This window comes from Cnephaeus nilssonii, assembly GCF_951640355.1.
Source record: "Cnephaeus nilssonii genome assembly, chromosome: 1".
Lineage (NCBI taxonomy): Eukaryota > Metazoa > Chordata > Mammalia > Chiroptera > Vespertilionidae > Cnephaeus > Cnephaeus nilssonii.
The window spans coordinates 2,597,318-2,625,210 of NC_137072.1; the positions used below are offsets into that span (position 1 = coordinate 2,597,318).

General features: G+C 43.0%; 1 protein-coding gene and 2 pseudogenes across 12 annotated transcripts in view; 1 reads left to right on the top strand and 2 right to left on the bottom strand.

The window, feature by feature from the left end:
* The window catches only part of MYO9A (myosin IXA), a 345,415-nt gene that overhangs the window by 139,606 nt on the left and 177,916 nt on the right, over nucleotides 1-27,893 (top strand). For all 10 annotated transcript variants that reach the window (XM_079787689.1, XM_079787686.1, XM_079787691.1 and 7 more), the window contains 2 exons: nucleotides 8,157-8,278; nucleotides 21,497-21,638. In XM_079787689.1, coding sequence (XP_079643815.1) covers nucleotides 8,157-8,278; nucleotides 21,497-21,638 — 264 coding nt within the window. The remainder of the gene's footprint in view (nucleotides 1-8,156; nucleotides 8,279-21,496; nucleotides 21,639-27,893) is intronic.
* LOC307099141 (deubiquitinase OTUD6B-like) lies at nucleotides 1,581-2,666 on the bottom strand (annotated as a pseudogene). The gene has a single exon. The product of its transcript is annotated as a deubiquitinase OTUD6B-like (transcript).
* LOC307102007 (D-3-phosphoglycerate dehydrogenase-like) lies at nucleotides 21,649-27,076 on the bottom strand (annotated as a pseudogene). Its single transcript has 2 exons — nucleotides 27,048-27,076; nucleotides 21,649-26,246 (listed from the first exon to the last, which is right to left on the bottom strand). The product of its transcript is annotated as a D-3-phosphoglycerate dehydrogenase-like (transcript).

Sequence of the window (27,893 nt, forward strand, 5' to 3'; positions counted from 1 at the left end):
CTTTTCATTTTTAATATTTATTTTTTGTTTCGTCTTTTTACATTACACACAAGTAAAAGGCTAATCTGTAATTCTTTAGGTTCAAAGCTGATAGGGAACACCTATTTACCTTTGAATTTGTGCCATCTCTTAAAGCTTAACATCTGATTCCCATCTAAAAAAAAATCACACCATTGAGACAAAACTAAATTCTCAGTCATTAAAACAAGCTTCTTAGCTGCATTTTGATGGGTCATAAAAAAACTTCACAGCATTAATCTCATCAATACCAGGTTACTGCAATCAAGTTTATAAGTGTTAATTAAATTTGCTATCACCATCCCTTCCACTTTATTGCAGTGACAAAAAGACTGAGTCATTTCATTTCTTAAAGAAAAATTACACTGAAATGGTTACTGGAAGCTTTTTAAAAAATAATATATTTTAATTGACTTCAGAGAGGAAGGGAGAGGGAGAGAGAGATAGAAACATCAATGATGAGAGAGAATTATTGATCGGCTGCCTCTAACATGACCCCTACTGGGGATCGAGCCCACAACCTGAGCATGTGCCCTTGACTGGAATCGAACCTGGGACCCTTCAGTCTGCAGGCCAATGTTCTATCCACTGAGCCAAACCAGCTAGGGCTTTTACTGAAAGCTTTTTAAAAAACATTTAAGATTTATTTCAACATAATGTTCAGGATCCTATATTAATAAAAATATAAGCAAACTAGGGGCCGCGAGGCTGCCGTGGGCACAGGGGCAGGTCTTGGCCCATCCTCTGTGCCCCTGCTGGCCCCTCCTGCCGCGCCCTCCCGCCCGCCCCCCCACCCCCCCACCCCCCCACCCCCGTCTCTTGTCTGCCAGCAGCCCTGCTCTTGGTGCCACTGCTCCCATGTGCTGACAGCGCCCGCCCTGCTCGCATCTGCTGATGGCGCAGAGGGAGTGGGGCTGGCGCCGTCAGCTGGTGTGAGCAGCGGCTGCTGCCCCGATCACCCCTCAGGAGCAGGGGGAGGTGAAGAAGCCCTGAGGGGCGATTGGGGCCAGCAGCCGCCGCTCACACCTGCTGATGGCGCCGAGTGATTGGGGCCAGGGCTGGCACTGGGCACTGGCAGTGGGTGTAAGCGGCGGCTCCGGCACCAGCAGCGGGTGTGAGCAGGGCTGGAGCTGGCAGCAGGTGCAAGCACTGAGTGGGACTGTGGCATGTGGGAGCAAAGAATTTTCAGTAAACACCAGAGCCCCCCCCCCCCCCCCCCATGACAGCGACTGGCGCCCTGCCTTGGTCTGGCACCCTGGCTCACCTGCTCCACCATCCCGCCATGTTCCACGCACTCCCCTCTGGTGGTCAGTGCACATCATAGTGATTGGTTGTTCCGTTATTCGGTTCTGCCGTTCGGTCTATTTGCATCTTAGGGTTTTATATATATAGATATAGATAGGATTGCATCTTGGTCTGTGAGTGATGTTTTTGACAATGGACTTATAAGTATTTTTAAAATACCACTAAGAGGACACTGGTTAAAGTTTATCTCTGACACAATTTTTTGAGAAACCTATTAAAAGCTTTGCCATAAAACTGATTTAAGGTAGTTATATTTTTCAGTAACATTTAGAACAATCTAGCACTTGTTGTGAATTATTCATATTGGCACACTGTACTAAAATATAATTGTGCAACATTTTGTAAACTAGTTGAAATTTCCAGTAGCTCTGTTCACTGACTAAGCCATATGCATATCTCATATATGCAAGTCTTAATAGGTTTCTTTTGATACTCTTTGCCAACTACAATGGGAGGAGAATCTGCCTGTATTATCTTTATTGGTGTTTGTAAAATATGAGATAGAGATTTTAGCTCAAGCTGACTTCCCCATGCAGTTGTGTATATAATGCCATCACAGTACTTTCCGAATTCTTCTGAAGTATACGTATCTTCTGTATTAGGGTTTGTTAAAAATGGCAGAAAGTCGTCCACATGGCTTTGCATATACTTAGTTTAATTACTGAAGGCAGCTATAGTCAGAGGGCATTCCTGTTCTTTCAGTTGATCTTAAATGACTCTCTACATGCAGTGGCCATCAGATGGAATCTTTAATTTCTGACTGTCTAGCTGCCATTATTTGAGCAAGTTTTTCACTTTCTATGCATCTAGCTTTATGTAAGTTCTCAATTTCAGCTTCAGCTATCCTTTCTTTCTGCTCTTTTTCCAGTGCAGCTTTTTTGTCCCATCTCTTTTGTGCTGTTGATATCTGAGGTGGCTGATTCTCAAGAACCAAGTTTGAAATGTTAACAGCACCAGAATGTATTTTACTCTCCCTAGAAGTTAGCTTAAATTGCTCCAGTTTCTCTGTTTCTGTTCCATTTCTGCTTCCAACTTAGCAACATTTTCATTGAGTTGCTTCCTCCTCTTTTTGTCATTCTTTGGAACAGCATTCTTCATACCTTGAATTTTGGCTTGCAACTCCGCCTCTTTGTAATGTCTCCTCATCAGCTGCTCCTCTTGATCAACCCCTTCCACGGAGACTCTAGATACTACTTATGAAGTGATCATCCTGATAAATCTAGTAGCTTTCTGGCACCATACATAGTTATTACCATATTATTGACTATATTCCCTGTGCTGTACTTTACATTCCCTTAACTCAGTGGTTCTCAACCTTCCTAATGCCGCGACCCTTTAATAAAGTTCCTCATGTTGTGGTGACCCCCAACCATACGTCATGTAAATATCTGTGTCTTCTGATGGTCTTAGGCTCTACAGCAGCGGTTCTCAACCTGTGGGTCATGACCCACAGGTTGAGAACCGCTAGCAGGGTCGCCTGAGACCATCAGAAAACACAGATATTTACATTACGATTCTTAACAGTAGCAAAATTACAGTTATGAAGTAGCAATGAAAATAATTTTATGGTTGGGGGTCACCACAACATGAGGAACTGTATTAAAGGGTCGCGGCATTAGGAAGGTTGAGAACCACTGCTAACTATTGTTATAACTGGCAATTTGCACATTTTAATCCCTTCCCATTTTTCATCCATTCCCCCAAGCCTCCTCTCATCTGGAAACCATCAAAATATCTTCTGTATCTATGAGTTAGTTTTTGTTTTGTTTATTCATTTATCTTATTTTTTTAGATTCCACATATAAGTGAAATCATATAACATTTGTCTTTCTCTGACTCATTTCACTTAGCATAATACCCTCTAGGTCCATCCGTGTTGTCAAAATGGCAAGGTATCGTTCTTTTTTATGGCTGAGTCATATTCTATCTTCTTTATTGATTTGTCTGTCAGTGGTTAACTGAGGTTGCTTCCCTATCTTGGCTAGCTACACTAATATAAGAGAAATATGCAAATTGTACCTTTGCGACACCCACCAGCCAATCAGGAGTGGATATGCAAATTAACCCAACAAAGATGGTGGGTTAACTTGCATACACAGGCGCCGAGCAGCCAGCGGCGGGACGCTTGCGATGACGCAGGCTTTTCGTACCGCCTCAGCTGCTCCGGGCCTCTGGGCAGTGTGGGAAGGCGGAAAGGCGGCTCTGGGCCGGAGCGAAGGCAGAAAGGCAGCTCCAGCCGGAGCGAAGGCGGTGCCGGCACCCAGTGGAAGGAAGGCCCATTCTTGCACGAATCTTCATGCATCGGGCCTCTAGGTGTAAATAATGCTGCAGTGAACATAGGGATGCAAATGTCTTTTTGAGTTCATGTTTTGGCTTTCTTAGGATAAATACCCAGAAGTGGAATGGGTGGGTCCTTCTTTGTCTATTGTAATAGACTTTGTTTAAATGTCTGTTTGTTTGATATAAATATTGGTACCCCAACTTTTTATTCGTTTCCATTTGCATGAAATATATTTTTCTATCTCTTTATTTTCAGTTTTTGTTTGTCTTTTGACCTGAATTCGGACTCCTGTAGACAGTGTATGTTTGGGTCTTATATTTTTATCCATTTGGCCACCCGATGGCTATTGATTGGACCATTAATCCATTAACATTTAAAGTAATTATTGATAGCCCTGGCTAGTGTGGCTCAGATGGTTGGAGTGTTGTCCTATACCAGCAAAAGCTTCCAGCACCCCCTCAAAAGCTTGAGGTTTCCATTCCCGGTCAGGGCATATACCTAGGTTTTGGGTCTGGTCTTGGATTAGAGAATGTATGAGAGGCAACCAGTCGATGTTTCTCTCTCTCATCAGTCTCTCTCTCTCTCTCTTTCTCTCTCTCTCTCTCTCTCTCCCCCCCCCCCAACCCCTTTCTTCTCTCTAAAAAACTATAAAGTAATTAATAGGTATGCAGTTATTGCTGTTTTATTATTCATATTTTTTATCTTTTTGTAAAAACTGATTTGGTAGTGATGAACCTCTTTAGCTTTTTCTTATCTGGGAAGCTCTTTATTTATCCTTCAATTCTATATGATAGCCTTACTGAGTAGAGGAATCTTGGTTGCAGGTTCTTCCTTTTCCTCACTGTGAATGTTTTATGCTAATCCCTTCTGGCCTTCAAAGTTTTTGTTGAGAAATTATCTGACAATCTATGGGAACTCCCTTTGTAGGTCACTAAGTGCCTTTTTCTTGCTGCTATCTATCTATCTATCTATCTATCTATCTATCTATCTATCTATCTATTGTTAATCCTCACCGGAGGATATTTTTTCATTAATTTTAATTAATTAATTATTTTTTTGTTAATCCTCACCTGAGGATATTTTCCCATTGATTTTTAGAGAGAATGGAAGGGATGGGGGGGAGGGGGGAGAAAGAGAGAGAGAGAGAGAGAGAGAGAGAGAGAGAGAGAGAGAGAGAGGGAAATATCGATGTGAGAGAGCCCTTGGTTGCTTCCTGCATGTGCCCAAACCAGAGCCACAGATCGAACCTGCAACTGAGGTATATGCCCTTGACTAGAATCTAACCGGTATCCTTCAGTCTGCAGGGCTACGCTCTAGCCACTAAGCCAAACTGGCTAGGGTTCTTGCTGCTTTTAAGATTTTATCTTTGTCTCTAACCTCTGGCATTTTAATTTTGATGTATTTTAGTGTGAGTCTATTTGGTTTCATCTTGTTTGGGACTCTGAACTTCCTGGACTTGTGTGTCTATTTTCTTTTCCAGGTTAGGGAAGTTTTCCATTATTATTTCTTCAAATAGGTTGTCATTTCTTTGCTCTCTTCTTCTTCCAACACCCTCATGATGCGAATGAATGTTGGTACACTTGAGGTTGTTCCAGAGGTCCCTTAAACTATCCTCATTTAAAAAATTCTTTTTTTCTTTTTGCTGTTTTGATTGGGTGTTTTCTGCTACCCTACCTTCCAAATAGCTGATTCTGTCATCTGCTTCATCAAATTTACTGTTCATTTAATCTAATTTATTCTTTATTTTTAGTGGTTGTATTCTTCATTTTTGACTGGTTCTTTTTTATGTTTTGTTGCCGTTTTTATGTTTCTTATCTCCTTGTTAAAGTTCTCATTGAGTTCATCTCTTCCCCTGCGTTCATTGAGCAATCTTATAACCAGTGTTTCAAACTCTGCATCTGGTAGATTATTTGTCTCCATTTAGTTTAGTTTTCTTTAGTTTCCTCCTCTTCTTTTATTATTAGTGACATGTTTCTTTGTCTCCTCATTTTGGCTGCCTACCTGTGTTTGTTTCTATGTATTAGGTAGATCTTTTATGTTTCCAGTCTTGGTAGAGTAGCCTTATGTAGTAGTAGGTGTCTTGTGAGGTCCAGTGGCACAGTCTCCCAGGTCACATGAGTTAGGTGCTCCCTTGTGTGGGTTGTGTGTGTCTTACTATTGTAGTTGAGTCTTGATTGCTGTTGGCACTTCATTGGGAGGGATTTACCCTCAGGCCGACTGGCTACGAGGAGTGGTCATGATTACATCAGAGATGCTGTTGTGCAGGGGCTGACCCCATGGAGCAAGATTTATGTTAGTGGGGATCTAGTGCCTGCTGAGTTTGCCCTTTGGCAAGTCATTTGTAGAGGAGATTGAGTGTTCTGTTGTGGTCTGAAGCTAGCCACCGGGTATGTAGATTCAGGGGCCGCTTGGGAGGGGCTCTGGTGCAGGCCAAGGTCAGCCACTGCCTATGCCATTCTGGGGCCACGTGGTATGGTTTACAAAGTGATCTGCAAATGGTTGCTACTTGTGTTTGGCTTGGAGGTGCCTGGGAGAATCTAAGCTGCCATCTAAGGCTGGCTGGCACTAGTGCTGGGCTTAGGCCAGGGGTCCTCAAACTACGGCCCGCGGGCCACATGCGGCCCGCCGAGGACATTTATCCGGCCCGCCGGGTGTTTTTGCCGCCGCTGCCTGTCCTGCTTAGCAGCTGACTTAGCAGTGTGCATAGGAATTTGTTCATAGTTTTTTTTTTTTAAACTATAGTCAGGCCCTCCAACGGTCTGAGGGACAGTGAACTGGCCCCCTGTTTAAAAAGTTTGAGGACCCCTGGCTTAACAAGAAGTATGGGGTACTCTGAGACCAGCTACTGCTTTTTAGGAGTTTGTGAACCTTTGGGAGATTTTAGGAAAGTCCCCAGCACTAGCTGAGACAGGCTGTTTAAATGGAAAAGTGGCTTGAGTTGGCCCACAAGTTGTGTGGGGTGGCGTCCTGGAGATCAACAGGCAGGGTGTTAGCCAGGTTGATGGACACTCAGACTTGGCACTGGCCTTTACCTGTAGGCTAGGTGGAGGGAGGGCTCAACAAAGGAACAGTGGCATTTACCAGCACTTCTGCCTGAGAGAAAGCTGCTCCTCTAGCCCTTGCTTTGAAATCAGACTATTCAGTTCCTTCCTGTATGGCCCTGGTGCTTTTTGAGTTGCTGCCCCAGTACTGCTACTCAGAGCAAGTGAGTCAGTGAGAAAATCTGTGCACAGGCCCTTTAAGAGGAATGCCTGGGACTCCAGCAGCCCTTCCTCTTACTCAGCCACAATCCCGAGTTATGGGACTTCTCTTCCTGGCATTGGAACCTTAGGCTGGGGAGCCTGGTATGGGGCTGGAACCCCTCACTCCTCAGGAGGGATCTCCGCAGCTGACTTATCCCTCTGATTTTTAACTGTCACACGTGGGTGTGGGACCAGCCCGTTTTGCATCTCTGCCCTTCCTACTGGTCTTGATGTGGCTGCTTCTGTATATTTTTAGTTATAGAACTTCTGTTCAGCTAGTGTTCAGGCGGTTCTCAATGATGGTATATTCCATAGTTTAGTTGTAATTTTGATGTGGGTGTGGGAGGAGATGAGAGCACTGCATATACCTACTCTGTCTTACTTGTGAAATTTTTAATTAAAAGGAAAGAATTAAGCATTTGGCTTTCCCAGTTAGAATAACTATCATCAATTGGTTGCCTCTGTATATTAGGGTCATTTTTCTTTGTAGGATTATAATAATACAGAAGTGATAAAATTATAAAATCACCATATTTACAGAGAAGTATGCAGGTATTTTCAGTGAATACTAAAATCATCATGTGAACATAGTATTTTCTTGGTGCCTAGATATCCCTGTAATATAGAAACGTATCTTCTTGGGTTCTCAGGGGTATCTTTCTGGAAAATAGTCAAAAAGTAAAAGCATCTCATGGATGGGTAAAATAATATTTTTCAGTACAGAGAAATATTAGTAAGGAATGTGGGGGTTTTGTCAGAGGGTTTTGAATAGTTGCTCAAGGCCTGAGGTTTGAATTTTTAAGTGATGGAATGTGAAACCTTGTTTTGGAAAATATACTAAGGGTTTTATTTTGCTAAAGGCAAGTATATTTGAATTCTATATGATTTATATCAGTGATCACTGGAGGTGATGGTTTTCCACTTGGCCCAGACATTGTTTTATTAAATTCATTGTTGTTGATTTATAGTCACATGGGAGAAATTAGGATTCTCTAGTTTATATTTTTCCTTAGTGTAATCATCAGATAGGATGTCTAAAACAAATTTAACCCGAAATTTTGATCTGAATGTATCACAAGTAGGATTTAACAAAAAAATTTGGTTACATGTACTTTTTAAAGGAAATAGACACATACTGTATCAAGATTTTATAAAATTGAAATTATACATTTTGTCTTGTGTCTTTGTGATTTAAAAGAGGAAACTTTAGACTATTCTTTTTTAAGCCTGTTAAAAGTTTTTCAGTCCTTATTATCCTATACCTATTATTTTCTGCAAGATGAATAAATTGTTAATTTGTTATTTCCTAGGAGGAATACAGAGCTGAAGGTATCAGCTGGCACAATATAGATTATATAGATAATACCTGTTGCATAAATCTTATTAGCAAGAAACCAACAGGACTGCTCCATCTTTTAGATGAAGAAAGCAAGTGAGTATAATTCTTTTCCATTTTGTCATAGGCCATTTGGGCTTTTCATGTCTAAGTCCTAAGCTTTCTTCTTACATTATCAAATGCATTTTGTGTGTGTGTGTCTAGGAAAATTGTATGGACTTCACTATTATAGAACTCACTTAAATATGTTTTTCCATTTTTCTTCTACAGTTACGTTGATGTTAAATTTGTTGGCATTACCGTAATTTATTTTGTTGTGTGTTTCTCTCTTCTTGAATCAAGTTATATGTGAGATGTGTTTGCTGTTTTCCTGTTTAGTAGAAAATGTATCATGATAGATTAGTGATACTGCCACAACTGTGCAGGTGGTAAGTGACAATATATGCCAGATATTTACCATCCTTTGTTAATCCTGTTCAATGTACTACACTAATCTCTAAGCTTCAGAAAGAAAGCTTCACATGGCATCCTCCACAGCATTCTCAGTGCTCTATAAAGTATTATTTATAGTTAAATTATGCTAAGAGATGGCAGATTTAGAATTGGAGAAACTGAAGTGATGGAGAATTGTGTGGGTTTTTTATTACTTTTAAGTAAAATATTTGGAAATTAGTATTATACCCATTAAACTAGGATATAAAATATTGGGGATTTATTATAGGTAGGATGTTCATACATCATGTTTGTGTGGGACAATCTAAAGTTTATGACTGTTGTCCAGTTGAGTTATTAAAGGTACCTACTTTTACCCTCAGAATACCTGGTTTATATAGTAAGTTATATGTCACCCTATTGATAAGCCATAAACACAAAGAATGGCTGTATAGAAATACAGAGTAAATATGGCAGAATGAAAAATATATTGGAAAGGAGACTGCAGACAGTTACAGCTACCCTCTGTATTACTAGACTATTTACATAAATCTAAATGGATTAAAATGTAGTTATTATAAAATATTATAATTTCATGGCCACAGTTGTGTAAAAGCTTTTTGTTTTGCCTATATGCCCTGAAACATATTATCTCTTATAAAATTGTAAGGTAGTGGTTCTTAACTCTGCTTGTGTACCTTTACCGCTGGTATATTTTCTTTGGAAAGCTTCATAGGTAGTTTTTTAATTCTCATCCAAGGATACGTTTTTATTGATGAAAGAGAGGGAGAGAGAGAGGGAGAGAGAGAGGGAGAGGGAGGGGGAGAGGGAGAGGGAGAGGGAGAGAGAGGGAGGGAGAGAGAGAGCGAGAGAGAGAGAGAGAGAGAGAGAGAGAGAGAGAGAGAGACACTGAACCCAGAGAGAAACAATTGGTTGCCTCCCATGTGCCCCCCTTCTCCCCCTTCCCTTCCCCTATATGTGCCTTGCCTGGGAATCATGATGCTCCAACCAACTAAGCCACACTGGCCACAGCCATAAGTAGTTTTTTTTGTTTCTTTGTTTTTCATCTTTATTTTTTGTTTTATTTTTTTTTAAAATTTAAATTCTTTGTTGTTTAATGTATTGCATAAGTCTCCTTTTCCCCCCATTTGACCTCTCCCCTACTGCCCCCCACCCCAAGCAAATGCCCTCAACCCCCCCTCCCATATCTGTATTCATTGGATATGCTCATATGCATGCATACAAGTCCTTTGGTTGATCTCTTACCCCCTCACCCCCTGCCTTCCATCATAGGTTGGACAGTCTGTTCAATGCTTCTGTGACTCCAGTTCTATTTTTGTTCATCAGTTTATGTTGTTCATTATATTCCACAAATGAGTGAGATCATGTGATACTTATCTTTCTCTGACTGGCTTATTTCGCTTAGCATAATGTTCTCCAGTTCCATCCATGCTGTTGCAAATGGTAAGAATTCCTTCTTTTTGACAGCAGCATAGTATTCCATTGTGTAGATGTACCACAGTTTTCTAATCCACTCTTCTGCTGATGGGCATTTAGGCCGTTTCCAAATCTTAGCTATTGTAAATTGTGCTGCTGTGACTATAGGGGTACATATATTCTTTCTGATTGGTGTTTCTGTTTTCCTGGGATATATTCCTATAAGTGGGATTACTGGGTCAAATGGAAGTTCCATTTTTCATTTTTTGAGTAAACACCATACTGTTCTCCACAGTGGCTGCATTCCCACCAGCAGTGCAAGAGAGTGCCTTTTTCTCCGCATCCTCGCCAGCACTTGTCGTTCGTTGATTTGTTGATAATAGCCATTCTGACAGGGGTGAGGTGGTACCTCATTGTTGTTTTGATTTGCATCTCTGGGATGATTAGTGACTTTCAGCATGTTTTCATATGTCTCTTGGCCTTCTGTATGTCCTCTTGCGAAAGGTGTCTATTTAGGTCCTTTGCCCATTTTTTGATTGGATTGTTTATCTTCCTTTTGTTAAGTTGTATGAGTTCCCTATAAATTTTGGAGATTAAAACCTTATCGCTGATAACATTGGCAAATATGTTCTCCCATGTAGTGGGCTCTCTTGTTGCTTTGTTGATGGTTTCTTTTGCTGGGCAGAAGCTTTTTATTTTGATGTAGTCCCATGTGTTTATTTTCTCCTTAGTTTCCATTGCTCTGGGATCTGTATCAGTAAAGATATTGCTACGACATATGTCTGCTATTTTGCTGCCGATGTCGTCTTCTAAGACCGTGGTCGGCAAACTGCGGCTTGCGAGCCACATGCAGCTCTTTGGCCCCTTGAGTGTGGCTCTTCCACAAAATACCACGGCCTGGGCGAGTCTATTTTGAAGAAGTGGTGTTAGAAGAAGTTTAAGTTTAAAAAATTTAACTCTCAAAAGAAATTTCAATCGTTGTACTGTTGATATTTGGCTCTGTTGACTAATGAGTTTGCTGACCACTATTCTAAGATTTTTATGGTTTCCTGCCTTATGTTTAAGTCCTTTATCCATTTTGAGTTTGTTTTTGTGAATGGTGTACGTTGGTGGTCTAGTTTCATTTTTTTGCATGTATCTGTCCAATTTTCCCAACACCATTTATTGAAGAGACTGTCTTGACTCCACTGTATGCTCTTGCCTCCTTTGTCAAGTATTAATTGAGCATAATGGCTTGTGTCAATTTCTGGGGTCTCTGTTCTGTTCCATTGGTCTATATGTCTGTTCTTGTGCCAGTGCCAGGCAGTTTTGAGAACAATGCCTTTGTAATATAGCTTGATATCTATCTGGTATTGTGTTCCCTCCAACTTTTTTCTTCTTTTCTCAAGATTGCTGCAGCTATTTGGGGTCTTTTTTTATTCCAGATGAATTTTTGGAGAGATTCTTCAAGATCTTTGAAGTATGCCATTGGTATTTTAATGGGGATTGCATTGAATCTATAGATTCTTTGGGTAGTATGGATATTTTACTGATGTTGATTCTACCAATCTACGAACACGGAATATTCTTCCATTTAATTTATGTCTTCCTCTATCTCTTTTTTCAGTGTCCTGTAATTTTCTGAGTTAGGTTCTTTACCTCCTTGGTTAAATTAATTTATTCATAGGTACCTTAATTTTTGTGTTGCAATGGTAAATGGGATTTTTTTTTTAAAGTTTCTCTTTCTGTGAGTTCGTTATTGGTGTATAAAAAGGCCACAGGTTTCTGGGTGTTAATTTTGTATCCTGCTACATTGCCAAATTCATTTATTAAATCTAGTAGTTTTTTGATGGAGTCTTTGGGGTTTTCTATGTACAATATCATGTCATCTGCGAATAAGGGCAGTTTTACTTCTTTGTTTCTAATTTGGATGCCTTTTATTTCTTCTTCTTGTCTGATCACTATGGCTAGCACTTCCAGTACTATATCGAACAGGAGTGGTGAAAGTGGGCATCCCTGTCTTGTTCCTGTTCTTAGGGGAAATGGTTTTAGTTTTTTCTCATTGAGTATGAGGTTTTTCATATAAGGCTTTTATTATATTGAGGTATGATCCCTCTATTCCCACTTTGCTGAGAGTTTTTATCAGGAAAGGGTGTTGTATTTTGTTAAATGCCTTTTCTACATCAATTAATAGGATTATGTAATTTTTGGTTTTCAATTTGTTTATGTGATGTATCACGTTTATTGATTTGCGGATATTGTACCAGCCTTGCATTCCTGGGATAAATCCTACTTGGTCATGGTGTATGATCTTTCTGATGTACTGCTGGCTCCGATTTGCTAGAATTTTGTTGAGGATTTTGGCATCTATGTTCATGAGGGATATTGGTCTGTAATTCTCTTTCATTGTGTTGTCTTTATGTTGTTTTGGTATTAGGGTGATGCTGGCTTCATAGAAAGAGCTTGGAAGTGGGCCTTCCTCTTGAATTTTTTGGAATAGTCTGAGGAGGATAGGTTTTAGTTCTTCTTTGAATGTTTGGTAAAACTCACCTGTGAAGCTGTCTGACTCTGGAAGCTTTTTGATGACTGCTTTAATTTCCTCCTTAGTTATCGGTCTGTTGAGATTTTTGATTCTTCTTGATTGAGCTTTGGAAAGTCGTATTTTTCTAGGAATATGTGCATTTCCTCTAGGTTTTTTGGTCTTATATTTTGAGTTAGGCTTGTAATGCTATGAACTTCCCTCTCAGGACTGCTTTCACTGTGTCCCATAGGTTTTGGTTTCATTGTTTTTTCATTGTTATTCATTTCCAGAACGTTTTTAATTTCTTCTTTGATCTCTTTGGTAACCCAGTCATTGTTTAATAGCATGTTATTCAGCCTCCAAGTGTTTGAATTTTTTTATTGTTTTTATTGCAGTTGATTTCTAATATTATGCCATTGTGGTCTGAGAAGATGCTTGATATGATTTCAATCTTCTTGAATTTGGAGAGACTTTGCCTGTGATCCAGTACGTGATCTATCTTTGAAAATGTCCCTTGTGCACTTGAGAAGAATGTATATTCTGTAGCTTTGTGGTATATTGTTCTGAAGATGTCAATGAAGTCCATCTGATGTAGTGAGTCATTTAGGATAGCTGTTTCTTTGTTGATTTTTTGTCTAGAGTATTTATCCAGTGATGTCAGTGGGGTATTAAAGTCCCCTACTATGAATGTATTGCCGTCGATATCTCCCTTTGTTACCTTTCAGAAGAATTTTTATGTATTTGGGTGTTGCTGCATTGGGTGCATATATGTTTACCAGAGTTATATCCTCTAGTTGTATCGATCCCTTCCTTATATCTTGTTATGACCTTCACTTTGAGATCTATTTTGTCAGATATAAGTATTGCTACCCCAGCTCTTTTTTCATTTCCATTTGCCTGAAAGATATTTTTCCATCCCTTCACTTTCAGTCTGTGTGAGTCTCTTGTTCTGAGGTGGGTCTCTTGTAGACAGCAAATATATAGGTCATGTTTTCTTATCCATTCAGCCACTCCATGTCCTTTGATTGCAGCATTTAGTCCATTTATGTTTAAAGTTATTATTGACTAGAGTCCCAGTGCACAGATTCATGCACCGGTGGGGTCCCTCATCCTGGCCTGTGCCCTCTCGCAATCTGGGACCCCTCGGGGGATGTAATAATGTGCCAAGTGGCAGGTGGTCGGAGAGGAGCCCACACCGTTCCTGCCACTGCTGCTGCTCGTTAAGTTCACTAAGCGGTGCTCCTGCTGTGGGAGTGCACTGACCACCAGGAGTCAGCTCCTGCGTTGAGCATCTGCTCCCTGGTGGTTAGTGCTTGTCATGGCTATTGGTTGTTTGGTTGTTCAGTTGCTTTGGCTTTTATATACTGGTATATAGATAGGTACTTGTTTGTAACCGTTTTTATTTTTTTGCCTGTGTTCCTCCTCAAGCCACCTCATTTTTTTCTTCTTTTTACAACAGTCCCTTTAGCATTTCTTGCATTGCTGGCTTGGTAGTGATAAACTCCCTTAGCCTTTTTTTTTTTTTTTTTTGTCTCTGAAGCTAGTTATTTCCCCTTCAATTTTGAGTGATAGCCTTGCTGGATAAAGTATTCTTGGATTTAAGTCCCTTGCTTTGCATCACTTTGTATACTTCCTTCCATTCCTTTCTGGCCTGATGTGTTTCTGTTGAGAAATCATTTGATAATTTATTGGGAGATCCCTTGTAGGTAACTTTTTGTCTCTCTCTTGCAGCCTTTAAGATTCTCTCTTTTTCCTGAATGTTTGCTATTGTAATTATGACGTGTCTTGCTGTGGGTCTTTTTGGGTTCATCTTGTTTGGAACTCTCTGTGCTTGTGTGACTTTTGTCTTCCCAAATCAGTGAAGTTTTCTGTCATTATTTCTTCAAATAGGTTTTCTAATCCTTGCTCCTGTTCTTGTCATTCTGGCACCCCTATTATATATATGTTGCTTCATTTCATGTTGTCATTTCATGTTGTCCCAAAGCTCCCTCAGACCCTCCTCCTGTCTTTTGATTTTTTTCTCCAGTTGCTGTTCAGATAGGGTGTGTTTTGCTTCCCTGTCTTCTAATTTGCTAATTTGATCCTGCGCTTCTCCTAGTCTACTGTTGAAAGCTTCCATAATGTTTTTTTAATCATAGCTATATCACTATTTATTTCTTCTTGATTCTTATATAAGTTGTTAATTTTTTCATCCATCAGTTTATGAATTGTATGACCCTGATTCTGAATTCTTCTGACATATTGCATGCCCATTTTCATTTAGTTCCTTTTCTGGTGATGCCTCCTTTTCCCTTTGAGGGTTGTTGTTCTGTCTCCCCATTTTTGCTCTCACTGAAGGATCTAGGTGTCAAATCGCACAGGGCCTGTGGCTGCAGCGGAGGTCCTGGTGATGGGTCGCATGGTCATAGGTGGTGGCTGCTCCTCTAGTGGTCATGGGGTGGGTTCTGCTCCCCAGGTGGTCATGGGTGTCAGCTGCTCCTCGGGGTTACGGGTGGTGGCTGCTTGCTCCGGGCACATTCCTGGATGCAGCTGTTTTCTGGTGGCTGCTGGCTTGGTTGTGGTGCCTGGGGCTAAAGCGTCTGGCTGGCGGAAGGGGAGCACGTTCCGGAACTCCCAGTCGCCCTCAGCCAGGGGGCTGAAGTCTGGGTTTTCGTAGGTTCGCAGCTGAGGCAGCAGTTCCCTGGCCGGCGTGTCTGTAGGGTCCTGGTTGTTACCTAAGGGCACCCTGGGTGGAGGTGAGGCTAGGCTCCCAGTCACCACATCTCTCCCCTTCAAGATGTCGCAGCTTCTGTGGCAGAGCTGGTGCTCCGGGAGAGATTACTGCAGTAGCAGAGGCTGCCTGGCTAGGCAAGCCCGGTCCGCCAGCCCCCCAAGGTCCTGCGAGATCTAGCTGTCCCTTCCTCAGACACACACACAAACCACACGTCTACACTCTTCCCTTTTGCACCCTGAGTCACTCCCCCGCTCCCCTTCACTGCCATCCTCCTGGCCACCATCTTGGAATCTCATAGCTAGTTATGATACTAAGTGTTGAGAACCATTATGTTTGATATTAAAATGATAAACATTTTTTATGGTAATAAAAAGAACCAAAAACTCTAAGCGATTTGAGAAATAGATCAAATAGGTAGTAAATGGTGGACTTAAGATTTAACCTTTTGCACTCGGATGTCGAGTGTGACTCGACACGGTTAGCATCAGTAGCAGTTCTTTTTATACTCTTTGAATGTATCAATAATTTGAAATATAAAAAAATCCAAATAAATAAGTTTGTATGAAAAGAAACTCCAGTTTTTTATTCTATTGCCGCGCGTTGTAAAATCTGGGGTATTTAAAAAATTAAATCCCGAGTAGAATAAAGGAATCGAGAAAAAAGCAAGCGAGTGCAAAGGGTTAAACCTTCCTGGTATTTTAAAAAAAATTATATTTTTATTGATTTCAGAAAGGAAGGGAGAGGGAGAGAGGTAGAAATATCAATGACAAGAGAGGATCATCGATGGACTGCTTCCTGGGGATCGAGCCCGCTACCTGGGCATGTGCTCCGACTGGGAATCGGACTGGCAATCTTTTGGTGCACAGAACCACGCTTGACCAACTTAGCCACACTGGCCAGGGCATCTGCTATATACACTGAGTGGCCACATTATTATGATCTCTGAACGCATAATAATCAGGCCACTCAGTGTGTGTATATATATTAGAGGCCCAGTGCATGAATTCGTGTATGGGTGGGATCCAGCCAGCCTGGCCAGGGGGAGGGGACATGGGTGGTTGGCCGGCCTGCCTGCTGGTCAAACTCCTGGTCGAGGGGACAATTTGCATATTAGCCTTTTATTATATAGGATATACACTGAGTGGCCAGATTATTATGCATTCAGAGATCACAATAATCTGGCCCCTCAGTGTATATCTTAAGGTGATTAAGAACAGCAGTTGAGATAGTTGATATATGATTGTATATGGCTCTAGAGCAAAGGGGTCTTGTCTGTCCGGTCATCTCTAAACAAAGACTGTGTCTCCCTGGACATGTGTAACCGCACATGAATATAAATACTGCCACTGAGGAGGATGTCACCTCTTCGCTGTTGCCCAAAGCTTGTGAGGTTAATCCATGACCAGAAATTGCAGGGAGACAGATTTTGACTCGATATTTTGAAGAACTTTTTAATTATTAGGCTGATTAGCAATTGCTTCATAAAGTAATAAAATTACCCATTTTAGCTATTATTTTGCATCATCTGTAAGGGTTTTGTAGGTAGGCGATAACTGAATAACCTCTTGATAGTTGTCCCTTCAATTATGTTTCTATATTCAGTCCACCATAAAATTTTTAACAAACCCCAATTTATGTTGTTGTTACCTTTGTCTCTGTGCTTTAATATCTCGGAAGTTGCAAAGGCATGAAATACTTTTCCTTTGCCATGTATCTTTAAGGAGGGGTTGAAAATAAATTAGTCACATGTAGGAGGAGCCATTTTGGAAATCATTTAGACTAAGTATTTTTCCTCTAAAAATACCTTTTTATGTAGTGAATATATAACATGAAATATATCTTTAGCAGTGTTCCTTCTTCATTCAATGTATTTGTAGTGCTTTAGGTGCCTGACTTTTGACGTCAGAAGTCTTGTTTAATTTTTCTCACTATTTAATGGCTATTTGACGTTGGGCAAGTTTTTTAAAACTACGTTATAAAGGATTCATGCAGTGTGGAATTTAGAGAGGAGGAATAGTGTGAACAAAGTTAGGTAGGAGAAAGATGCTAGGAGTGTTATCAGTCTTTCCTATAGTACTGAAAGTGTGATCTGCTGACAGCAGCACTGGCAGCATGTTGAAGTTTATTAAAAATGCAGAATTTCAGACTTCACCCTAGACTTCTTGAATCAGAATCACCGATTTAACAAACTGAAGTTAAGATCAGAGCATTCATTTAGGACAGCCTGTTGTCAGTCTTGACTGCTCATAAGAGCACTTGTAAAAAAAATACTAATGTGGCACCAACTAGCTTTAATTCCGTAGAACCACAGCAGGTGGGGTCCAGGCATTCTTTTTTTTTTTTTTTTGAAAGTTTCAGAAGTGCTTCCCATATGCATATAAACACTGAAGCTGCCCTTGCAGATAGCCTTTGGGGGAACACTAGATGAAGAACTTTGGAATGAACAGTAATGTCTGATGTTTTTCTGTTCCAAGCTCTTTTGCTTGATAATGTATATGTATCCACAAATATTTGTTGAATGTGGGATATGTGGAGAGCTTTCCTTTCAATCTTTCCTTGTTTGAAATAAAAACTGTTCTCATGTCTGTCCTCCTTTGTTTGAATATTTCTTTCTTCCAAATCTAAAGTAGGAGAAAAAGCAACCACAAGCATTTTGATTACTCTGGATTAGAAGGTAAATAAGCCTTTCCTGAAGAGAAGCATTCTGTTATGGAGTAGTGAGGCATAAGTTTGCAGAGGTTGGGTTGGTCTAGGCTTAGGAGCTTGGATTCCGTGTATGTGCCTGGTGATCCATACATTTTCCTGAGTAGGGAGGCACATGATTAAAGCACTACTGTAGGAAAATTTGTTTTGAATCTTGTAGAATCACTGGAACTATTATTGAGGCTGTTTGAAATTGTAAGATTATAATCCACTAGAGGCCCGGTGCACGAAATTCGTGCACGGAGGGGGGTTGTCCCTCAGCCCAGCCTGTACCCTCTCCAATCTGGGACCCCTGGAGGGATGTCCGACTGCCCATTTAGGCCTGATCCCAGTGGGATCGGGCCTAAATGGGCAGTCGGACATCCCTCTCACAATCCAGGACTGCTGGCTCCCAACTGCTTGCCTGCCTGCCTTCCTGATTGCCCCTAACCGCTTCTGCCTGCCAGCCTGATCACCCCCTAACCACTCCGCTGCCAGCCTGTTTGCCTCCAACTTCCCTCCTCTGCCAGCCTGGTCACCCCTAACTGCCCTCTCCTGCAGGGTTGATCACCTCCAACTGCCCTCCCTTGCAGGCCTGGTCCTTCTCAACTGCCCTCCCTTGCAGGCTGGGTGCCTCCCAACTGCCCTCTCCTGCTGGCCATCTTGTGGTGGCCATCTTGTGTCCACATGGGGGCAGGATCTTTGACCACATGGGGGCAGCTATATTGTGTGTTGCAGTGATGATCAATCTGCATATTACTCTTTTATTAGATAGGATAGAGGCCTGGTACAGGGGTGGGGGCCAGCTGGTTTGCCCTGAAGGGTGTCCCTGATCAGGGTGGGGGTTCCCTTGGGGCGTGGGGCAGCCTGAGCGAGGGGCCTGTGGTGGTTTGCAGGCCGGCCACGCCCCCTGGCAAACCAAGCGGAGGCCCTGGTATCTGGAATTTATTTTTCTTCTACAATTGAAACTTTGTAGCCTGGAGCGGAGCCAAGCCTGGGGCTCCCTCCGCGGTGGCAGCCATTTCTGTTGGGGTTATAATTGAAACTTTGTTGCCTTAAGTGGGTGGGCCCGGCCAGGGTGTGCGGAAAGCTTTGCTTGCCCTGTTGCCGGTGGCAACCCTGGCCTGCTCTCTCAAGCTCCATTCTGACGCCATTTCTGTTTGAATTTGTTTACCTTCTATAATTGAAACTTTGTAGCTTGAGTGGAGGCTTAGGCCTGCAACGGCTGGCGGAAAGCTTGTTTCCCTCTGTTGCCTGGGAAACCTTGCTCTCTGTGGCTGTAGCCATCTTGGATGGGTTAATTTGCATACTCGCTCTGATTGGATGGTGAGTGTGGCTTGTGGGCGTGGCTTGTGGGTGTGTCGGAGGTATGGTCAATTTGCATATTTGTCTATTATTAGGTAGGGTTCTAGAATGGCTTTAGAGTTCTGAAATGGAAAGGAAGAGCTAGCCTACAGATGTTTTGAAGAAGTGATAGTATTTGAATGTGAAAGCAGACCTAGTTGACTAGGAAAATGGCAATGTTGGCAACATAAAGTAGATAACTTTTATATCATCTCTATAGGATGCCAGCAAGTGTTAGATGTTTTTACTCAGGTTTTTAAAATCCCACTTGCATTGTGATACCTCATTGTACTAATTTTATGGTTAGGAAACCAATTCTTAAAAAAGGTTATCTACCTAACTTGCCCAAGTTCACAGACAACTGGTAACCTATACTATGACTATGACTGACACCAAAGGCCATTTTCCTTTCTGATTCCAATACATAGTACATCTTTAATCATTTTTGTTGTAATTTTGGAATCGTTTGTACACGTTAGATTTTATACTCAGCATCTTTACAACCTCATGTCACATTATTTCTCATTATCTCAGCTATTAAATGAAACTATTCTCTGAAAGATACTTGCTCTCTCCTTTCTCTATCCTGTGTTCAACTCCTACCCAACCTTTAACTAGCTCATACTTGTCTTCTATACTCATATGAACCTTTTCATTACTCCCAGTGACTAGTGATTTTTTCTCTTCTGAACTTTTATATTCCTGTATTTGCTATTATGTAATTAGTTTGTAATAAATATTATTTGAATTATTCCTGGATATGAAATGCTCATCAGTGAGTACAATACCATTGATATATTTAAAATAATAGATATAATATAAAAATATACATTAACTGGTATGGGTAAGAAAATTACTGCTTAATTTATATATGAAGAAATAAAATAAAAATTACTGTGGATTTAAAGGACCTATCCAAATTGAGACATCATTTTCTATTTGGAAGTTCTTGGCACCAAACAACATATGATTTAGTTTTTATTATTCTACTAGAGACCTGATACATAAATTCGTGCAAGAGTAGGCCTTGGCAGCTGTGGGTGGCTGCCTGGATCCCTTCCTCGCAGCCATGGAGGCTGCAGCCCTGGCTTAGTCTGGAAGGACTTCCGGTCTAATTAGCATATTATACTTTTATTATTATAGACTAGAGGCTTGATGCACGAAATTCGTGCACTTGGGGGGGTGTCCCCCAGCCTGGCCAGTGCTCTCTCTCAGTGTGGGAGCCCCGTGATCGATTGCCCCAAAGAGGTAGGCCCTGCCCACCCATCTAGGGCTCCTCCATGGATTGCCCCAAAGAGGCCGGAACTGGGGTTCCCATCTCTGCAGCGTGTGGAGCCTTGGGAGCCGTCTCCTCTGCACAAAACGGCAGGAATGCCAGGACCCGCCTCCATAGTGCGCGAGGGGGCAGGGACTCTCCGCTGCGACCCACCTCTTCTGTGCAAGGTGGCGGGGACTCTCTGCCGGGACCCGTCTTCTCTGTGCGAGGCAGCAGAGACGCCGGGACGGCTTCCTCCTTGCCACACAGAGCCGCGGGATCCCCAGGCCTCACTGCACAGAGCGGCTGCTGGGCCCTGCCTCTGCTGTGCGCACAGCCATCTTGTGACGGCGTGAGGACATCATGGCGTCAGGGTGTGACGACCACCTAGGCCAGTGACGGCGAACCTATGACACGCGTGTCAGCACTGACACACGTAGCCATTTCTGATGACACGTGGCCGCTGAGGCAGCCGCATGCCGAGGATGAAACATTTGCTGCTCCTGAGGATGAAACATTTGCGAAATAATGTTTTTTCCTCAAAGTGACACACTACCCGAGTTATGCTCAGTTTTTTGGCGAAGTTTGAGACCCCAAGCTCAAAGGTTGCCCATCACTGCCCTAGGCTATTATTAGTATAGACAGGTTTTATAGTAGTACAGCACAATGCAACATAAGCTAAACACTTAAAAACCTGAGTTTGTTTCTCGGTTCTACTTCTTTCAAATTGAGTTTGGGCAAATCACAACTTCTGATCCCTCATCCATAAAATAGGAGTACTTTTCCTGTTACACTCTCTTTTTAGCTTGGTATGAAAATCAGATTAGAAAATACCAGTAAAAATTCTTCCTAATTTGCTAAATGTGTTTGATGGCAATGTAATTATAATTTGTTTTATTTTTTTAAAAAGATTGTATTCACTGCAACATCTTTCTTTTGTTTTTAATTCAGCTTTCCACAGGCGACAAATCAAACATTGCTAGATAAATTTAAGCATCAACATGAAGAGAATTCTTACATTGAATTTCCAGCTGTGATGGAGCCTGCTTTCACCATAAAGCATTATGCCGGGAAAGTAAAATATGGTGTAAAGGTCAGTCAATTTCATATTGCATATGCCTTTAGGGTAGAGATGTAGTCTAAACTCTATACCACACTACCCTCTTTGTAGATGTGGAGGCTCTTCATCAGTACAATTAGAGACATTATAAGGATTATTATAAGAATACTACTAAAATTCAGATTCCACCTTGTAATATATTACTGTCGTAGGTGATGTTTCTGTTGATTTTTTCTACATATAAACCTGACGTTAGTCCATTCTAATAGCCTTTTTAGATCTGAAAGAATAGATAGCATCAGTATGTCTTAAAAGCACTAGTTGATCTGCATAGTTTGTTGAATTATTCTCTTCTCTACATCCATGAGGCCTGACTGAAGCTTCATGTCTCTATGCACCATTAGGTATTTGTGAGCTTGTACTACTAATGAATTTATTAAAACTCTCTAACTCCTATGGAAGGAAATATTCATAATTTTGTTCAGTTCTTCTTTGTAATTAATGAGCTATTATCTTTCAACCATTTGATGTTTGAGCCTGCCATTTAAGACAATTTCCCAGGCAAGACAGTGATGATATGGAGACTAGTGGAGCAATATATTTTCTCTTGCATCTTGAGGTAAGAGTCAGAATTAAGATCACTTATTCAGGAAGTGTTTATTAAACACATAGCATGTCAGACCCTGTGCTTGGTATTTGGAATGATCCAGTGATAAAATAAAATAGACAAATATATTCCTGGCTCTCTGTATACACACACACACACACACACACACACACACACACACACTCGTGTGTATGTGTGTTTAAGACATACACACATATTCGTGTGTATGTGTGTTTGTGTGTAATATAGAAAAATGGGGCTATGTGCTACTAATGAATGGGTTCTATGAGGGAAACTAGTGAAATACTGGATTTTGAATTTGTAGATCCATGAAAACCTCTCTGAGAAACTCAGATTTTGAAAGATGGCCTGAAGTAAATGTAAATGATGAATTATTAGATAGAAAAAAAAACCTATCATATAAAAATAATTGAAAACAAGCCAGTGTTACTAGATTATAGTGAACACTGGATCTAGTGGCATAAAATGAATTCAGAGAATGGAAAGCAAGTTCATTCTTCAGGGCTTTTAGATGAAGTTAAATGAATTTGGTTTTTGTTGAAATTATTAGGGGAGCCATGAAAAGATTTTAAAGTTGAGGATGTAATTTGTGTTTTTAAAAGATTGCTTTGATAACTGTGAGGAGAAAGAACAACAGGGGATGGGAGGTGGGTGATCAAATTAGGTTATTTTAAAAACCTGTTGATGTGAATTAGTAAGATAAACTGAACCACAGGGGTGGCAGTAGAGTTGGAAAAGATCTAAATGATTATGAAATATATTTCAGAGGTATAATCAGTAGACCTTATTAAGAAATTTTAGGGAAGTGACTTCTGGTTATACCTAATGGATAAATTTGATGTTCTATTTTTTTTCAGATGGAAAAGACAGGAAGGAATGTATTTTAGAGTAAACATTAAGAATAACAGAGCAGAATGGTGGTTACCAGGGGCTAGAGCAGCGATCGCCAACCAGTGGTCTGAGGACCACTGGTGGTCTGTGAGGTCTGAAAGGTTGGCGACCGCTGGGCTAAAGGGTGGGGGAATTGAGAAGATGTTCAGCAAAGGATTCAAACTTGCAGTTAGAAGATGATCATAATCATCTCTAAGTTCTGGAGATTTAATACACAGCATTTTGATGATAGTTAATACTAGTGGCCTGGGGCACGAAATTCATGCATGGCGGGGGGAGGGGGTTCCCTCTGCCCAGCCTGCACCATCTCCAATCTGGGACATCCCTCTCGCAATCTGGGACTGCTGGCTCCTAACCGCTCACCTGCCTGCCTGCCTGATTGCCCCTAAATGCTTCTGACTGCCTGATTGTCCCTAACCCCTCTGCCTGCCTGCCTGATCGCCCCTAACTGCCCTCACCTGCCGGCCTGATCTCTACCCCAACTGCCCTCCCCTGCTGGCCTGATCTCGCCCCCTACTGCCCTCCCCTGCTGCCCTGATCTCGCCCCCAACTGCCCTCCCCTGCAGGCCTGGTTGCCCCCACCTACCCTCCTCTGCCGGCCTGATCTCGCCCCCAACTGCCCTCCCCTGCCAGCCTGGTTGCCCCCAACTGCCCTCCCGTGATGGCCTGATCTCACCCCCATGGCCCCCCCCCCCCACCGGCCTGATCCTACCCCCAACTGCCCTCCCCTGCTGGCCTGATCCTACCCCCAACTGCTGTCCCCTGCTGGCCTGATTTCACCCCCAACTGCCCTCCCCTGCCAGCCTGATCTTGCCCCCAACAGCCCTCCCCTGCAGGCCTGATCTCACCCCCAACTGCCCTCCGCTGTCAGCCAATTTGGTTCTGATTGGTCGGTTTCTATGCCAGTCAGCGTCAAAAGCTCCACCTCCTAGGCAGCCATTGGCTCCTCACAGTTGACCCAGATTTGGTTCTGATTGGTCAGTTTCTATGCCAGTCAGCGTCAAAAGCTCCACCTCCTAGGCAGCCATTGGCTCCTCACACTTCACCTAGATTTGGTTCTGATTGGTCATTTTCTATGCCAGTCAGCGTCAAAAGCTCCGCCTCCTAGGCAGTCATTGGCTCCTCATAGTTGACCCAGATTTGGTTCTGATTGGTCATTTTCTATGCCAGTCTGCATCAAAAGCTCTGCCTCCTAGGCAGCCATTGGCTCCTCACAGTTGACCCAGATTTGGCTTTCTTTTGGGGGAGGGGGGTAGACTGTTTATTAAGTGGTTATTCACCCTTTGCACTCGCTTGCTTTTTTCTCGATTCCTTTATTCTAATGCTAACCGTGTCGAGTCACACTCGACATCCGAGTGCAAAAGGTTAAAGGGGTCAGACCCACATCAGTGGGGTCAGCCCCGGGAATGTGACCTCTCAGTGTTGATCACAAAGCCCCCAAGTTTGGTCCTGGTGAGCCCCAAGGTCAGAAATGAAACTGAAAGGCCTTGGTTGCATGCTGCTTCCAGGTGTCCAGGCTGGCAGGAGGGAGGAGATGCCCATGACGTGCCAGGTCTCCCCATCGGACACCACTGAGGTCTGGTAGGACAGCAGCTGCACGCCTGCCTCTGCCAGGAGCCCAGTCATGGTAGGCAGCATGGCAGGGTTGGAGGGCTGAGCCCGGAACAGGAGCAGGGGCAGACCCCTGTGGAGAGGCACTTCTGGTCTGAAGGCAGCTCTGTTGAGTGCCTGCAGCACAGGTGTGGTGCCCTGGACAAAGTCCACAGCCTGGTAGGGGGCACCTGCCAGGGCCACGCTCAGGAGGCCTTCCCTTCATCCTTGCTCTCCTGGCACAGTGGGGTTATGGGAGGTGGTTACATTGAGGCCGGTCTCCTTCACCAGCAGCGTGGTGTTGACCAAGTTCACATCCACATGATGAGAAGCGTCTTTGAGGAGGCCGACCATGACTGCGGGGCTCAGGCAGTTCCCGGCATTCCTCAGGGATAAGCCCTGCGTTACCGCCTGGATGGTTCCTTTTGGGGGACCCTGCCCAAGCTCGCATCAGAGTAACCAGAGCTTCTGCCAGACCGATCCAAGGTTTGGTGTGCGGAGAGAAGGCGCTGGTAAGGGTCTGAGCATTCAGGACCCCTGCAAGGGCTATCCCCTTCACCCTGTCCACGGACTGGACAGCGATCTCCTCCCCGCAGCAGCTCTGGGCCTCCTTGGTGCTGGCTCCCAGGTGGGGGCAGCTGATGACATTCTCGTGGTCCACCAAGGCGCGGTCCTGAGGCGGCTCCTGCGTGAACACGTCCAGCGCTGTGCCCGCGCACTGCCCCGACTGCAGGGCCCAGAACAGGGTGCCCTCGTCCACGATCCCTCCACGGGTGCAGTTCATGCCCACGCCCTTCTTGCACAGGGCGAAGGTGCTGTTGTTCAGCAGGCCTGTCGTGGAGGGCAGGAGAGAGGTGCACAGTGATGAAGTCACAGAGGGTCCAGATCTCCTCCAGGGGCAGCTGCTGAATGCCGAAGGAAGCCGAGACCTCTGGTGAGATGATGGGGTCATACCCTACAGTCTTCATCCCGAAGGAGTGCATCCAGATGCCCACCTCTCTCCCGATCCTCCCCAGGCCAAGAATTCCCAGGGTCTTTCCCTTCAACTCGGTTCCCATGAACTTCTTTTGGTCCCATTTGCCATCCTTCATTGAAGCTGTCGCCTGGTGAATCTGCCTGGCCAGACACATGATCACCCCACAGGTGAGCTCCGCAGCACTAAGACTGTTCCCATTGGGAGTGTTCATGACCAGGATGCCCTTCCTCGTGGCAGCCTTTAGATCCATGTTGTCCACACCGGTACCGGCCCTGCCCACCACTTGGAGCTTCTCTGCTGCGTTGATGACATCGCGGTCACCTTGGTGGCTGAGTGGACGATAAGGCCTTCGCAGTCCTGCAGCTCGGCTATCAGCTCTTTGCTCAGGTTCTGCTTCTCCACCACCTGCAGCCCTCCATCTTGCAGTTTCTTCTGGCAGCAAGGGTCCAGGCTGTCACTGATGAGCAGTGTAGATTTGCAAAGGCCATTGCTGGAGCTGGCCTCAGGATTGGCACTCTCCCTGGACAGAAACACCTCTAAGCCCCTAGACTTGGTTCTGATTGATCAGTTTCTATGCCAGTCGGCATCAAAAGCTCTACCTCCTAGGCAGCCATTGGTTCCTCACACTTCACCCAGATTTGGTTCTGATTGGTCAGTTTCTATGCCAGTCAGCGTCTCTGGGCCTATCAACGGGGCCTGATCAGAAAGACGGGGCTGATCGGCAGCCCTGATGGAGTCCTGGAGAGAAATGGAGGCGAGGCTGCTGGCCAGACTGGGAGAGAAAGAGAGAGGCAAGTTTTGGTCAAAAGCTGACACAGAGGCAATGGATCAGTCCCTGCTTCTCTCTTCAGGCCACTCTCTGGCCCTGATTCGCAGCCCCCTCAGCAGTCAGTGCTAGGGCACCGCGCCTGCAGCAGAAGCAGTCCCCGCCGCCACCTCCAGCGAAGGAGGTGGGTCGTGGTGTCTCTGCCACCTCGGCAGGGGAGGTGGGCCCCGGAGGAGAGACCCCGCCGCTTTGCAGGGAGGAGGCAGGTCGCAGAGGAGAGTCCCCGCGGCTCCACCCAGTGTGAAGGAAGCCGGTCCCAGCATCTCTGCTGCCTCGCACAGAAGAGGCGGGTCACAGCAGAGAGTCCCCGCTGCCTTGCACAGGTCTGGTCGAGCTTTGGTCGTAAAGGTCGTTACACCCTGGCTCTTCATTATAGAGATGATTATAACTTAGTGTTCAAGGTTCTTAAGGACTAGATCCTTTTTTTTTTTTTTTTTTTATGAGATCAGATCTTAAATGTTCTCACCACAAAAAAGAAATGATAGTTATATGACTTGATGGAGATGTTAATACTACTATGGTGGAAATCACATTGCAACATAAATGTATCGAATCAACATGTTTACACTTTATACTGTGTTATATGTCAGTTATAATTTAGTTCAAACAAGATTTTAAAGTGCATTTTAAACATCAACAAAAAAGCTTGAGCTGTAACATCATATAGTGAGTTGCATAGTATATAAATCTAAAGTGTATGGATTTCTTTCATGCCCCTTCCCTGCTCATTCTCCCTCACCCAGAGGTTACCACTATTCTACCTTTTTGTCCTTAATTTTACTTGTTATTAAATTTCAGATAATTGGAAATATGCAGCATATACATTTGTATCTGTGATTATTCATCCATATTATCACATAGGTTGAAAGTAAAAGGATGGGAAACAGATATACTATGCAAGCCCCAACTAAAAGAGGTGATATATTTACATTATTATAGGACAAAGTACACTTTAAGGCAAGAAGTATTATTAGAGATAAAGTGGCACATTTTATAACCAATAAAAGGGGCCAATTCAACAGGAAGACATAATCATCAAAAGTTATATTACTTTATGACTTCATTTCAACATATATAAATCAAAAGGAGAGCAAAAGTAGAACTAGACAAGTCCATTTTTCATAGTAGTAGATTTTAAGACATAATCTCTTAGTATATAATAAAATAAGCAGGCACAAAATAAAAAACAAAAATTAAACTGTATTCTCAAAAAGCTGATATAATTGGCATATCATAAGGATAACTAGACAGTTTTGGGGTGTTTAGAATTTATTTATTTAAATCTTTATTGTTCAGATTATTACAGATGTTCCTTTTTTCCCCCCAATAGCTCCCCTCCACCCAGTTCCCATCCCACTCCAGGCCTCCCCCCACCCC